A 15640-nucleotide genomic window follows, 5' to 3' on the forward strand; every position below is an offset into this window, starting at 1 on the left:
CAGTGGAAAACCCCACAACAAGCTGATCCAACTTTATGTAATGTCCTTAAAACAAGTCACAATTAGGCTCAGTAGTGTGTGTGGCCTCCACGTACCCGTATGACCTCCATACAATGCCTGGGCATGATCCTGATGAGGTGGAGGGTGGTCTGAGGGATGTCCTCCCAGACCTGGACTAAAGCATCCGCCAACTCCTGGACAGTCTGTGGTGGATGGAGCGAGACGTCCCAGATGTGCTCAATCGGATTCAGGGGAACGGGCGGCCAGTCCATAGCATCAATACCTTCCTCTTGTAGGAACTGCTGACACACTCCAGCCACATGAGGTCTAGCATTGTCTTGTATTAGGAGGAACCCAGGGCCAACTGCACCAGCATATGGTCTCACAAGGGATCTGAGGATCTCATCTCAGTACCTAATGGCAGTCAGGCTACCTCTGGCAAGCACATGGAGGGCTGTGCGGCCCCCCAAAGAAATACCACCCCACACCATTACTGACCCACCGCCAAACCGGTCATGCTGGAGGATGTTGCAGGCAGCAGAACGTTCTCCACGGTGTCTCCAGACTGTCACGTCGGTCACATGTGCTCAGTGTGAACATGCTTATATCTGTGAAGAGCACAGAGCGCCAGTGGCGAATTTGCCAATCTTGGTGTTCTCTGGCAAATGCCAAACGTCCTGCACGGTGTTGGGCTGTAAGCACAACCCCCATCTGTGTACGTCAGTGACCTCATACCACCCTCATGGAGTCTGTTTCTGACCGTTTGAGTGGACACATGCACATTTGTGGCCTGCTGGAGGTCATTTTGCAGGGCTCTGGCAGTGCTCCTCCTCCTCCTCCTTGCACAAAGGCAGAGGTAGTGGTCCTGCTGCTGGGTTGTTGCCCTCCTATGGCCTCCTCCACGTCTCCTGATGTACTGGTCTGACTCCTGGTAGCACCTCCATGCTCTGGACACTATGCTGACACTGCAAAAACAGCAAACCTTCTTGCCACAGCTCGCATTGATGTGCCATCTTGGATGAACTGAACTACCTGAGCCACTTGTCTGGGTTGTAGACTCAGTCTCATGCTACCACTAGAGTGAAAGCACCACCAGAATTCAAAAGGGACCAAAACATCAGCCAGGAAGCATAGGAACTGAGAAGTGGTCTGTGGTCACTGCCTGCAGAACCACTCCTTTATTGAGGGTGTCTTGCTAATTGCCTATACTTTCCACCTGTTGTCTGTTCCATTTGCACAACAGCATGTGAAATTGATTTTCAATCAGTGTTGCTTCCTGAGTGGACAGTGGGATTTCACAGAAGTGCCATTGACTTGGAGTTACATTGTGTTGTTTAAGTGTTCCCTTTATTTTTTTTGCGCAGTGTAGTTCTCTTAAGGGGGTTAACCGAAGTTTGACAACATATCCCCTATGCTCAAGTGTCTGATTGCTGGGGGTCCAAGCAGTCTGTCCCCAGTGATCTTAATGTGCATGGAGCGGGGCTGAAATGCCCACTCAAGCATTCTCTATGGGAGTGCCGAATACAGGCGAGTGCTATATCTGCTGTCTCCAGCAGATAGGATATAAATTGTCAAATGCTGGAGTATGCCTTTAATATCAGTGTCAAAATTCTGTGTATCTTTTTAGGTTTTATGTTTAATTTTGCACACATCTTTGATGTGCATTTTTTGCCTATTTTGAAACTTTAGATCCTTTAGATTTTTTTTAAATATGCACAATGTGATGGCGTGTATTCCCAATTAAAATCAAATTTGTTTGTGCGAGGGTGGTTTACACACATGGTGCAAAATACTAGTGGATTACATGTCAAAAACCAGTGTGTACATACACTAGGGTGTACTCTGGAATTCCCAGGTTTGCAGACAGGTACACCTGCAATAAAGGTGTTTGGCCTTTTCATAACACACATTGGCCATTACCACAGCAACATTAAGTGCCAAAAAACAAATATAACAGGTCAACTATAAAGCTGTGTTCACAAATACTGACTTTTGTGTTATGGTTTGTTTTTTTTAAAGTCAATTTTGAGTATTAATCTTCTTGTTATACTTTGCAATTTAAACACACTTTTGCCTTTGGATCGAAAACTGCATGTGTGAATACAGCCCAAAACCAGTTTTACAGTTTTCAGATCATGTGCAACAGGTTCTCACAAAAACAGACATTAATTCCCAGATGCTTGCCTCGAGGGGGAGGTACGTATGTTTCTGCTCCTGCCCGACCTGTAAACATGGAAGATGGGGGTAGCGTAATACTAGTTTGTGTCTATCCTTGAAGTACTGTGCGACGGTGCACTCCACCGTCTGTCCGCTCTCTTGCTGGAGAGGGAATCTGTAAGAAAAAAAACAGAATAAAATGTATAGACTAATGACAGCAACATAAGATACAGACAACAGTCAAATACAAAAATACAAATAATTTACTTCTCTTAAAAGGATAACTCCGGGATGTACAACTTATCGGCTATCCTAAGGATGGGGGATAAGTGTTAGATCGCAGGGAGTCCAACTGCTAAGGATAGGGGATAAGTTTTACATCCCATAGTTATCCTTTAAACTAGAAAAAGAAAGGAAGCAATGAACATACATAGTCATCCCAACCCTAATAATAATACATTGAATAAAACTTTTTAATTCTTGACATGTCAGATAGAAGTGGGGCTTCAAGTGCATTGAGCCCCATAAATCGCTAGAACAAGGTCTCATACACTCATTTAGTCCATACTAGTAATGCACTCAGCTTTCCATGGAGTGCTGAGCAGAAACTAAGGGGGGAAATGCTGAACTGAGCACTTCTGCCTCTTCGTTTTACCAATCTGAAAGTTGCAGCACCAAGACCCTCACCAGTAAAACTTCTGCAAAGTGTTTTTGACAAGCAAGATATCTGCTTAACATTTAGGTAAACTTTAAAAGGGGTTGTCTATAAGTTACAGCAACAGCCCCTACCGGGAGAAAAACCTGCTTTATTGGCCTTGGATGCCGCAAAGGCTTTCGATAAGGTTAGATGGGATTGGTTGGGGCTGGTCCTGGACCATGTGGGCCTTCACGGTTCTTTCCGTAATTCTATTGCCGGAAAGTATTCGGCCCCTATGGCTAGAAAATATATATATATATATATATACACACACACGCCAGGAATCCTCTACACACACTTCCCCCTTTTCAAAAGGGACTAGACAAGGATGCCCTCCCTTATCCCTTCTTTTTGCCTAGCCCTTAAACCACTGGGGGGCTTCGTCTTATCCAAAAGCTTATGCTAGGTAAACTGGAGGGGGGGGGGGGGCCTTAATTTTCCTAATTTACCGGGATATAACTTATGTTTGTTTAAGTTTGTGGTGGACTGGATTCACGGTTTCTCCTTCCATGCCATCTGTGATCTGGAAAGCGCGTTGGCGGCTCGGTGGAACCTGGCAGCCCTATTGCACACTTCTTACTCTAATTTGCCTCCTTTTAGTGAAGCAATCCACTCTCTTCAGAGACACAAAGGAGGTCCGGAAACGCTTTTGATGACCTTTTCTAGTGTCTAAACATTCCCCCCCCCCCCCCCCCCCCCTTGGCCGATCCCACAGAATACCCACAGGGCATCTCTCCTCAAGTATACGCTTTTTTGAAGAATAGGGGCCTGATCACGGTCAGTCACTTCATGGACATACCTAATAAAGGCTGGATGTCTCCGCAGTCCCGATATGGGTTACCATTTTCCCACATTCTGCCATTGAACCAGCTTTAATTGTTCTTCAATGCTTTTTTACGGAATTTGGATGTGGAATCCCATGACATAGATCACCTGTACAGGCCCAATATATCCAACCCTTAGACGTGCTCTTCTCAACATTGACCCGACTACCATCTTCTCCTCTTGGTCCAATTGGGTACCAGGCGAGGATGTCTGAGTGCATTCTCCGGGGGTGGAACAACGTCCGCCGATGTATTATCAATGAACGTTGGCGGGAAACAGAATACAAATTGTAGCACAGCGCCCTCTATGGGTTTAATATTTTGTTGTCACCTGACTTCCCAGACAAAATAACTGCATGCACTAAGTGTTCTACCACATTGACTAACTTATGTCATGGAGTTTGGACATGTTCCCTCACCACCACATATTGGTGCCTAATTCTTATATGTCCATCACATGGGATTTGACTGTACAATTTACACCAAGAGCACTGCTCTTTCACCAATTTAGGCCCCTAGACTCAGACCAGTCACCCGATGATTCATGTCCTCCTGGTGGCTCTCCGCTTCCTTGCTATCCCCTTCCGTTTCAACCCTTGCCAAGGTCGTCCAGAATAGACACGGAAAGGCAGAAAAGCAAAACACACTGGTCGATTTTTTTGATAAATTAGAAGTGTTTATTCTCACAATATATTGCCGCTGATATTGAGGATGTTGTTAGACCCACTGAGTGGTTCTGATTGGGGGCCATAGGGGGCACTCTGGGAGCCTTGTGTCTACCTTAGCCACTCTAACAAAGGCAACACATTTTTACTTATGGGGACACTTCTGCCATGGTTATACTGTATTCTGTATTGCATGTTTAGACACTACTTCAAATGTACTGTGCTTCGTCCATGTCTACAGTTTGGGACTTTTCTTTTACCACTGGCAAGGATTTTATGCGGTACTTGTTCTGCAATATGGATACGTCATTCCTGCTGCACAGTCACCTTTTATCGGACTACCACAGGACATCCTATTTAGTCCTGGGTTTTATGATATATGCATACCTCTGTTTCTTCGTTTGCTGTTTGCTTACTTATGTCAAAATTGAAAAATTGAAATATAATGTGTATTCTATTGGGTTGGGTTGTCTGCTTTGGATGATCCCCTGTTGAGAAGAAGCTGATCACAGGGGAGATCTGTGAGAACCAGACAGCTAGCGACTTCTCTGCAGCGCCATCACAGGGGAAAGGTAAGCATTTCACACAACCCCACTGAAATCAAATCGCCATCTGTGAAATGTATGGACAAGAGGGGCCCTCCAAGCCAAGGCCTGCTGCTATCCTTTTTTAATCAAAAATCTACTTTTGGATAAAGCACTGCCAAACAGAAAGGGGGGGCTTATCGGGGAGTGAAAATAAAACCACCACTAAGAAAATGTTTTGGCATGTGCAGTTTACTATTCGTTAAAGTAGAAGTCTTATGCATAAAAACTTCTCCCCTTTTTGCAGGATTGCAGGGGGTCCAAGCTGCTTAGGCCCTCGCCTATTCCCTGGAACAGAGCGTCACGACCCCTACACAAAGCGGGGGTCCCCACACCCCCTTCATATATCTATAAGGGAGAGCTGTTTGGCTATTTTTGGCTCTCCCATAGAGATATATGGAGGAGACGTGGCGGCTGCAGGAGATCTCTGGGTGGGGGGTCCCAGCGGTCAAAACTCCCTGCAATCTAAAATGCATGTCCTTTAATTACAATAGAAAGAAAAAGAAAAGAAAATGTTATACTATGTATATTTCTATTTTGGACAAAAGTATAAATTTAACCGATGAAACATGTGATCACAAAATAAGCAGCAACCTAATTATTCAGACATTCCTTAATATAATAAATACACATTTATTACACTACACTTGAAATGCACATGCCTTAGGGTTGGGAGAGACACCATGTCTAAACAGCATCATTTACTTTATTCCCATCACTTTAGAAATTTCACTTTGAATATTCAAAGTTCTGCAGAAAGTTAAGAGTTTCCACAATATCACAACTGACTTATACACAGAATATATATGATAATCGTCTAATAAGTTGGGGTACAACTGTTAAGACCCATGTTAATTACAAGAATGGAAATGCTCACTTAAAAAGGAGCATTGATCAAGTATGCACACTGCCACTCCATTCAAGCTATGGAACTACCAAACCTAACCAAATGCTGTCCCATAGAACATGAGTGGTGCTCAGCAGCAGAGCCAGTGAACTCAATGAATAGCAAAAACAGAAAAGGACTGTGGGTTTACACTGCTTGTGTGTTTACACATACTGTATGTTGCAAAACCATGAAAAAAGTAAATGTTAAACAGAAGCAAAGTACTGATTTTATGGAATATACAGCAGAATCTGCTTCCCACCGACTTACACAAAAAAATTATTTGCAACATATATGGTTTTTGCTGGACCCAAAAGCACAGGCTATTATGTATTCTATACAGTAAAAAAAAAAAAAAAAAATTACAAAAAAAAAAAAAAATTAAAAAGAAAGCTAAATTATGAACCCAGCCTAAAAAAATTAAAAAGGCAAGGTTACACAACTGCTCTTATTGTGCAACAAAAGTAAAACAAAGTGGTGCCCTGAATTGCATATCAGAAGAGAGAGACAAAAAATCTCACTAATTACACAAAAAATGGAGGCTCGTAGCGCACTTTGATTAAAGCGTGTCCACTATCCACCACGGAGGTGGCCTCACTTCAAGTGCGCTAAGAGCCTCCATTTTTTGACTAGTGCTGCTGCCACCTTCTTTTTTGCATACTTTTTAATAAATTACACACGCGCACACACATATACATTACATATATTTATACATATATATAAATTTATGTGTGTGTAAAGTTTCACATACCCGCGACCTAATCCATAAAACCACTTACGTTTGATGACTTGCTGGCCGTCTGGTCACATTGCACACTCTATACTTTCTTTTCATTTGTCCACAGTGTGTAATTTCAACTTTTAAGCCTAGAAGGATAACAAAAGAAGATATATACATGTAATGACTACTTCTAAACCAATACAAACCAATGCAAACCAATGCCATGTGACGTACATGTAGTAACCTGTCCACCGCATGACTCCCGCATTACTCCCAGGGATATCTTTGACATATCTACTAAGCTTGCCATGTAAATGGTTAAACACAAACATTTAAGTGTCGTCATTACACTTGGCAGTTTTTTGGAAAACTGCCAATGCCATTTTTGAGCCAAAGCTAGAAAGGTATTTACATACGGGGAGATTTAACAAAACCTGCGTAGAGGAATAGTAGTGCAGTTGTCCACAGCACTGAGTATTCCAACAAGTGGAATACTATCCCTTAGGGCTCACTGCAATTTTCATTTTTAATTTAGCTCAGAACACTGTATGAAAAAAAAACAAAAAAAACTGCAAGCCTGTATGTTAAAGCGCAACTGTCATCATTTTTTAACCCCACAGACTACTATAATGTTGTTCCTGGTATCATAAAGTGACTGCAGTCATACCTTTATCTCTGCTCTTCCTTCTTTTATAACTTATAAAATCCTTTTATTCAGCCGTCAGGCACAGTCCGATAGACGTGGCTTGGGGTTCGCAAAGCCCCACCTCCACCATGCCTATCCTCTTTCAGCACTGGGACCGCTTTGTAGTAAGACAGCGGTCCACAACAAATCCAGTGCACATGCACCACTCTCAGACGTGAGCGCCGCTGCCCTGAATTGACTGAGCGAGCGCTCGCTCCCGCAGTCTATACGCTCAATGCGCATGTGCTGTTCTAGAGGCAGGGAACGGACAAACTCTCTGCCTCTAGTATCTGCACAACCTGGTCGCCGGGAGCTGAAGAGGACAACAACGGGCATAGTTTTTTGTAGAATATCAGAGCCGGATGGGAGGGGCGCATGCGCTGTAGACCGCTGAATCTTATTACACAGCAGTACCTGTGCTGATAGAGGATAGGCGTGGTGGAGGCGGGGCTTTGCTAACCCCAAGCCACGCCTATCCGTTTGTGCCCGACTGCTGATTAAAAGGATTTTATAAGTTATAAAAGGAGGAAGAGCAGCAATAAAGGTATGGCTGCAGTCACTTTATGGTCATCAGGAACAACATTACAGTAGTCTGGGGGGTTAAATTATGACAGTTGTGCTTTAAACATATACTGCTAAAATTAGTAAAATGGGAACAAAAGTCATGCAGGCAGAAGCTTACTCTAATATGAAGGTGAAGAGTCCCCCATGCACGATAACTTCCGATTATTGAAGATGTAGTACTGCTGTAACTAATGTTCTTATTTATCATACAGCATCATTTATTCCAATTATCAGTTTCGAGACTAAATTCTTATATTTACCTTTAATCTCTTTGGTAAACTTAACCCTTTGGGAATCAGTCAGAGGTTTCTGTTGTTCCTCTATGCTTTTAAAGTCCAGAACTTCACACATGAACTCTATTACTGGCTGTGCTTTGTAAAACGCTGTAGCAGATACTGTAAATGAGAGAAACGCGTTTGTTACGTATTCTCAGCGACATTACTAACTGCAGGCAATAAATACAACTGAGGTGATTGGAATGTGAGCTGTGGAAATCCAGCACGGCCACTACACAACCTACTGAGCAGTCTGCTTCCACCTCGGTTTCTCGGTGTGTGATGGGAGTTGCAGTTCTGGTAAACTCATGATTGATGGGAGATGGTGGGTGTCGCCACCCCACTAGTCCAATGCTGCTGAGAAGTATTAAGCAATTTTACAGTAAGTTCGGCCGTGTATTGCTTTAGTCTTTATGAATAAGTTCTGTTTTAAAAGTGCTCTGAGTGCCTGGAAGAGATGGATGGAGTCCAATGAAACCTAAGAGTCATTCTGGATTTTCCAGGCAACTGGAGCACTTTGAAAAATGGAAATAATTTATGTAGACCAAAGCAATCAAAAGCTGAACCGCAAAGTTTGGATTTGGTCAAACTTACCGTAAACTCACTCAACACGACTTATGACCATCAAACTGTCTGGAAAACCCAACTCACAGACCAATGGTTATATAATAAAGCAGGTAAAACAGGATAGTAGGTCTTGATCAATCATGTAGTTTCCCTCCCCTGTAAACAACCTTATATAAAATATTTTATTACATTTTTCTATCCGCCACCAGGGCATCATGAAAAGTGACCATAAAGCAACATCTTTAATTCAATATACACATAGGGGAAACGTATCCAGGCACAGCTTGTTGTGACCTTCCTATGGGAAACTTACACACAAACAGAAGGGTAAAGACCATAATAAATGTCCCCCATTAGCAGTCTGTGTTTAACAACTTACCATCTATGTTGAGCATCATTTTCCAGAGGGAAGGTCTGACAGATTGATGGAAGCCAAACCAAACTTCTCTACCTCCACCAAGAGGATTTGCACATCCTTCGGATGCAGTAAAGAATGAGCGGCCGACAGGCGTGTACCTGAGGAGTGCAAAGTTCAGTGAACAGAATGGCAAAAAAAAAAAAAGAAATCTCATGACTGCATTTCACACATCAAGGAGCCAATGACAGAATTAGTATGTGACAATCCATCAGACACAGAAACCAACGATGATATTAAACATACCTCATAGAGGGCAAATGTCTCATCACTACATCTAATGCCTGGATAGTCTCAAAAGGAACGCTGGGAAGACGTCCAGTCAATGCATCGTGTAACGCTTGTAAGCTCACACAAGCCATCCATTTGATCGCCACTTTGAAGATGCGATCTTTTCCTTCCCCCGGCAGTGTAACTTCCAATTCCACCTGCAGTAAGTTGCAATAAAAACCAGCAAATGATTCTGTTTCCATTCACTGATCTGTAATTTGTACTCAAAATAATCAGAGAGGACAGTGACCAACAGCACTCTGACAACAGTGATCCCCCAACCTACGATGGCCCCGACATACGATCATTTCAACATACGATGCCCTCTCAGAGGCCATCGCATGTTAAAGACAGCATCAACATACGATGCTTTTGTATGTCGGGGCCACCGCATAAACGGCTATCCGGCAGCGCAGACTGCTTCGGCTGCCGCCGGATAGCCATTTAATGTGCCCCGTGTGCTCCGGTGAGTCACTCACCTGTCTCCGACGCTCCGGACCGTACTCTTCATGCTCCGCTGCATAGCCATCGCATCGCTGCGCATGTCTTTCTTTCACCCAATAGGAGCGGCGTGCGCAACGACGTGATGACGGCAATGGAGAGCGACAATCCTGGGCAGCGGTGATGGTCCGGAGCGGCGGGACACGCGAGTATAACTTCGTATATTATTATTGCAAGGATCACTCAACAGCCGATAAATTCAAATAACGATGGTTCAGTTGGAACGTATTACCATTGTATGTTAAGGGATCACGGTACTGACATACCTATACAAACATTTGCCTTCCTACATTAACAATGCATTAAGGCAGTGGTGTGAAACTGTGGCCCTCCAGATGTTGCAAAAAGGAGATTTTTTAACACTTACCGTAAAATCTCTTTCTCGAAGGATCCATTGGGGGACACAGACAGTGGGTGTATCTTGCTGTCTCTAGGAGGTGTGACACTATGGTGATAAAACAAGTAAGCTCCACCGAGAGAGAATCGCCAGTTGAAGGGGGCTGTAATGAAACTGGGCAAAAGGTATGGCCTCCATAGTTGCCACCATCCGACCCAGGACTTCCATACAAGTGCGGATGGAGACTGATACTTGGGTCCGAAGGGAGCAGACCCCCGACCGGAGTGCCAGACGTTTGGCCGGCGGAAGACGAATTCGGGCAGAGGCAGTGTTGAAGTGAAGTCCCAGAAAGGTTAGAGCCTGGGTAGGACGGAGGACAGACTTGTCCTGGTTGACCATCCACCCGAAGACAGTCAGAGTGTGGAGAGTGACGTCCAGATTCTCCAGAGTATGGGCCCTGGTTGGAGCCTTGATGAGAAGGTCGTCCAGATAGGGTATCACCGAGATTCCCCTCGACCGTAACAGGCCCATCACTGGCGCAAGGACCTTTGTAAAGACCCGAGGAGCCGTGGCTAGACCAAAGGGGAGGGCTACAAATTGAAAGTGCCCCTGCGGGACCGCAAAGCGGAGGAACCGATGATGGCCCGGAAATATTGGCACATGGAGGTAGGCATCTTTGATGTCCACCGATGAAAGGAACTCCCATTGTTCCAGGGACGCCACTACCGAACGGAGAGATTCCATTCGGAAGTGGCGGATGAGGAGATGATAGTTGAGACGCTTGAGGTCCGCACAGAACCGTCCTTTTGGGGACCACAAAAAGATTTGAATAGAAACCCTGAAACCGTTCCCCTGGAGGAACAGGAACGATAACCCCCTGGAGAAGCAGAGACTGGAGAGCCACTCGAAACTGCTTCGCCAGGAGGAGGAGACCGGGGGGCCCGGGATCGAAAAAAGGGAAGGGATGCATATTCGATCCAAGACCCAAGAGTCTTGAATGTGAGAGGTCCAAATGTCTTGAAGTAGTAAGAGACGACCTCCCACCCGAGAAGAAACCGCGGGTGGGGGCCTCACTTCTTGCAGAAGTGGGCTTGCGGTTGCCTGATTTGGGCGCAAAACTGCCGGACCGGTTGGAGTCCGACTTCCAAGACGGGCGAGCCCGGAACGAGGGAGCCTTCTTGTCCCGCGAGGGCGCCTGCCCGGACCCCTTGTTGAAGCTGGAAGTCCGAAAGGACAAGGACTTCCTTTGGGAAGTAGGGCGAGCCTTATTTTGAGGTAACAAGGAACTCTTACCTCCCGTTGCCTCAGAGAATCTCATCAAGGCGTTTGCCAAAAAGACGGCCACCCGTAAAAGGGAAGCTCAGTGAGATCTTTTGGAAGCGGCATCCGCATTCCAAGCCTTAAGCCACAGAGCGGCGGAGAGCCGCTAGATGACCCACAGCATAGGCAGAACAACAGCCTGCCTGCATGGAAGCTGCGCACAGAAAATCCCCGGCTTTAGAGGGGGGGGGGATCCCGCTACGATATCCTGACGGAGCTTTTGGCACCACTCCGACAGGCCCTTGAACACCCATGTGGAGGCGAAGATGGGAAGAGCCAGCAGCTTCAGTGGCAAACTTCGCTAAGGATTCTACCTTCTTGTCCGTGGGATCCTCGAAGGCAGCGGCATCTGCCAGAGGCAGTGTAGTCGATTTATTGATCCGAGAAACTGGTGGGTCCACTGAGGGAGGAGAAACCACCTTCGTGACAAAGACCTTGTCAAATGGATAACGATCTTGAATTGTCTTGATTCCCGGGAACCTCTTGTCTGGATGTTTCCATGCGGTTTCCAGAATGTCGTCAAAGTCAGCGTGAGAGCTGAACTTCTGAGGTGCTGGCTTAGCACGATGAAAGGATACTCCTGGATTGACAACCGAAGATCCTGGGTCCTCTAAGTGAAAGGTGTCTCTAAGGGCTGTAACCAAAGTTCACCATTGCAACTGAGTCCGGGTGGTCCTCTGAGTCAGATGCCGGCTCAGAAGCCTCGTCCACCAGTTGAATGAGTAGAGGCAGTCCTGGGGGGGGGGGGGGCGACTCTGACCGAGAACGCGGCTCTGGCGTGGCAGAGCGGCGACTCCGAGAACGTCCTCTGGAGGAGCAACGTTTGTGCCCAGATGACACGAGGGGGCGGGACCCACGAGGGGAACGCTCACGTCTACCTGAAGACTCATTGGAAGAGTCAGACGAGGCACACCTAGGACACTTGTGAGAGCGTGAAGTATGAGGAGACGAGGAGCGAGCCCTTCCAGAGGTCCCCTTCAAGGCGGACACCACTTCCCGGGAGGCCTCAGCCACCGAGCGGGAGACTTTGGTCAAGTCAGCCATATACTGGGTCAGGGAAGAAACCCAGGCTGTGGGAGCGGCTGGATCCACCGGGACCGAAGGGGCATCAGGGGGTACCAGGGGGTCTGGGGGAGCAGTGGAGCAGGCAGGACAAGTGGGCTCAGCAGAGCCAGACATCTTGGTATTACAGTGCTTAACAGAGATAGTAAGTCACTGAAGTTCCAGGTCTCTGTTTAGAGGGAAGAACAGCTCTGGTTACGGACATAATGTGTGAAAAGAAGGGTCACCCTAGTCTGTGTCCCCTGTCAGCTGCAGTGAAGAGACTCACTCTGTGTAGCTAGAGAGAGAAACAGGCCAGCCAATAGGAAGAGCGGGACGTGCCTGAAGCAAGGCACTAAGTAACTGACCCCTGCCTACTGCAAATCGCACCCACGGCGCTGATTGGAGGCTGCTTTGCGCCTCTGAGCGCTCCCAGCCCAGTGGGCGGAGCTACAGACCGGCCGAAGAGAACTGTCATGGCGCCCGCTCCTTGTCCCAAGCGCACCTGTCGGCCGTTTGTGCGCTCGGGGGAATAGGGCGGGCGGCCAACGCCGGCAGAGACTGCCGGTGAAAAGAAGTAAGCCGGCGCTGAGAGCGCCCGGCCCGGGACAGTGCCGCGGCTGACAGCCGCGTATAAGGCGCTGTGTAGAAAGTAATATCAATCACACACATGCACACAAAAGTGAAGTGCCAGAATAAAGCGCTGTGGACGTAGTCACCCAAGCACGCGCGCACACACACACACACACACACACACACACGTAAAGTGCCCCCTATATGATGTTCCTTCAGGTGCCACTCAAAAATAAAGTGCAGCCCCTGTAAGCTAGCCCCAAAAACTGAAGGTGGGCCAAAACAGGGGGTCTCCAGCTGCTGAGAGTTCGTACTTATGGAGAAAAAAGGGAAGTACTTACCTCAGTCAGAAGAACTCACCTACTGGAGTCATCAGTGAAGTCTTCAGTCAGCATTAGTTACCTGCATCACGCCTGGCTGCTATGAGTGAGCGAGGCGAGCAGGGAAGTAGGGGGACCCAGACCCGTGAGATACCACCCAAGCGCTGACCGTTGGTGAGGGGGGTTTAACAGCGCATATACGCAATGTCTGTGCCCCCTCACTCGCGATGGGGAAACGGGGAACTGCAGTCCCTGAGTCCCCACCTGAAAACAGGAAAGAAAAGGAATTAAAAAACTAACACGTCCCTAACTAGGAAAACAAAAAAATTAGAAGACCTAGTCTGGAGCAACCCAGACCACGTCCACCTCCTTTAGACACTAAGCTTAAACTGACTAGCTCAGAGCCTGAAGGCGGGTGTATCCTGCTGAGAGGAGCTTACTTTTTTATCACCATAGTGTCACACCTCCTAGAGACAGCAAGATACAACCACTATCTGTGCCCCCCAATGGAGCCAATAGAGAAACTTCAACTCCCAGCATGCCCTGACAGCCATATGCTGGGAGCTGAAGTTTTGCAACATCTGGAGAACCACAGTTTGACACCACTGCTTTAAGGGAATGTTCATACAGATTGTTTGCAAAAATTCCTGCAAAAGAAAATCTTTTTCGTATATGTGAATAGTGCTGGGCTATATACCGGTTCATACTGAATACTTTTTTTTTGCTGTACGATATGAATTTTTCCCTATACCGCAATACCGGTCGGGCCCCTCTCCCCCCTCCTTCGAATGAATGAAATATCAGCCGCATCGGCTGTCCCCACCTCAGGAAACTAATCATAAGTGACCCACGGGCACTGCTCTGCTTCTCTAAACACCCCCCCATGAATTATCAGCCACATGCGCTGTCCCCCACATCGGGGAACTAATCATGTGTGACCCGCCGGCTCTCTGGACGAATTAGGTGTGTGCCGCGGGAAATTATTAATAAAGGACATCTGTACTGTGCCCGGGCTGCAAAAAACAAACAAAATAAACTCTGACTTCCCTTCCTACGATCCCCCGTTGCTCCGGTGTCGGCCTCACACTGCTTCCTGGGGACGGGAACAACAAACAGCCATCAGCGCATCACCAGCCGCAGCGATGTCCCACCTCGGCCAGTGATAGGCTGAGCGCACTGTCATGTAAGGAGCCAGCCGGTGCGCTCAGGGTATCACCGGCCGATTCGGAACAGCGCTGCGGCCGGCGATACGCTGACGGCTGTGTGACGTTCCCGTCCCCAGGAAGCAGTGTGAGGCAGACACCGGAGCAACGGGGGATCATATGAATTTGAGTCAAAGTTTATTTTGTTTATTTTTGCAGCCAGGGCACAGTACATATGTCCTTTATTAATAATTTCCAGCGCTGCGGCAGGCACCTAATTAATTTAAAGCGCCAGGAGGATCACATATGATTAGTTCCCCGATGTGGGGGACAGTGCAGCAGGGAAGGAATACCATTTTTTTTTTTTTTTTATCCGAAAATTTTTATTGAACAATTTTTTCACAATAATAAAACAACATATAAAACAATCCAACAGTCCCAGGAGTCGGCAACCAATGCACCGACTCCTACTAAATTTAGATTGGAAGAAAAAAAAATCGTGACGTAACGATGCTCCGGCGATACAGGGGCCGGAGCACCGTTACGTCACGGCTCCACCCCTCGTGATGTCATGGCCAGCCGCCTCAATACAAGTCTATGAGAGGGGGCGTGGCAGTCATCACGCCCCCTGCCATAGACTTGCATTAAGGGGGTGGGTCGTGATGTCACGAGGGGCAGAGCCATGACATCACACTGCTCCGTCCCCTGTATCATCCATCATTACACACAGAGCGAACTCGCTCTGTGTAGTAATGAATGCGCGGTGCCGCAGTGACGATCCCGGGGGTCCCCAGCAGCGGGACCCCAGCGATCTGACATATTAACCCCTATCCTATGGATAGGGGATAAGATGTCTAGGGGCGGAGTACCCCTTTAAACTTTAAATATGACTAGGGAAATCATGTTTTATAATAAATGCCCCTTCCTAGATCCTCCCACTGCCCTATCTTCAGCAGCAGATCAGCACACAAACTGTTCAATACAGTAGACTGTTGGCTTCCCAGGCAGTAGTCCAGTGGTAATGACATGTATGTTGCCTTTCTTTCCTTCAAGGAATGTATAAAATACATTTGCATATTAATACAGAGGAGTCGGG

At 46.8% G+C, this 15640-nt stretch overlaps 1 protein-coding gene across 4 annotated transcripts in view; it reads right to left on the minus strand.

Moving 5' to 3' along the window:
• Positions 1 to 15640, minus strand: part of AGO2 (argonaute RISC catalytic component 2) — an 85405-nt gene that overhangs the window by 28122 nt on the left and 41643 nt on the right. For 2 of the 4 annotated variants that reach the window (XM_056522821.1, XM_056522819.1), the window contains exons 4-8: positions 9287 to 9468; positions 9005 to 9141; positions 8044 to 8178; positions 6593 to 6680; positions 2185 to 2332 (exon numbers count right to left, since the gene is read on the minus strand). In XM_056522821.1, the coding sequence (XP_056378796.1) occupies positions 2185 to 2332; positions 6593 to 6680; positions 8044 to 8178; positions 9005 to 9141; positions 9287 to 9468 (690 nt within the window). Of the gene's footprint in view, positions 1 to 2184; positions 2333 to 6592; positions 6681 to 8043; positions 8179 to 9004; positions 9142 to 9286; positions 9472 to 15640 lie in introns of all 4 variants that reach the window. The other 2 variants (XM_056522818.1, XM_056522820.1) reach the window with 1 other exon arrangement.

Source organism: Hyla sarda, chromosome 5 (genome assembly GCF_029499605.1).
Source record: "Hyla sarda isolate aHylSar1 chromosome 5, aHylSar1.hap1, whole genome shotgun sequence".
Taxonomy (NCBI): Eukaryota; Metazoa; Chordata; class Amphibia; order Anura; family Hylidae; genus Hyla; species Hyla sarda.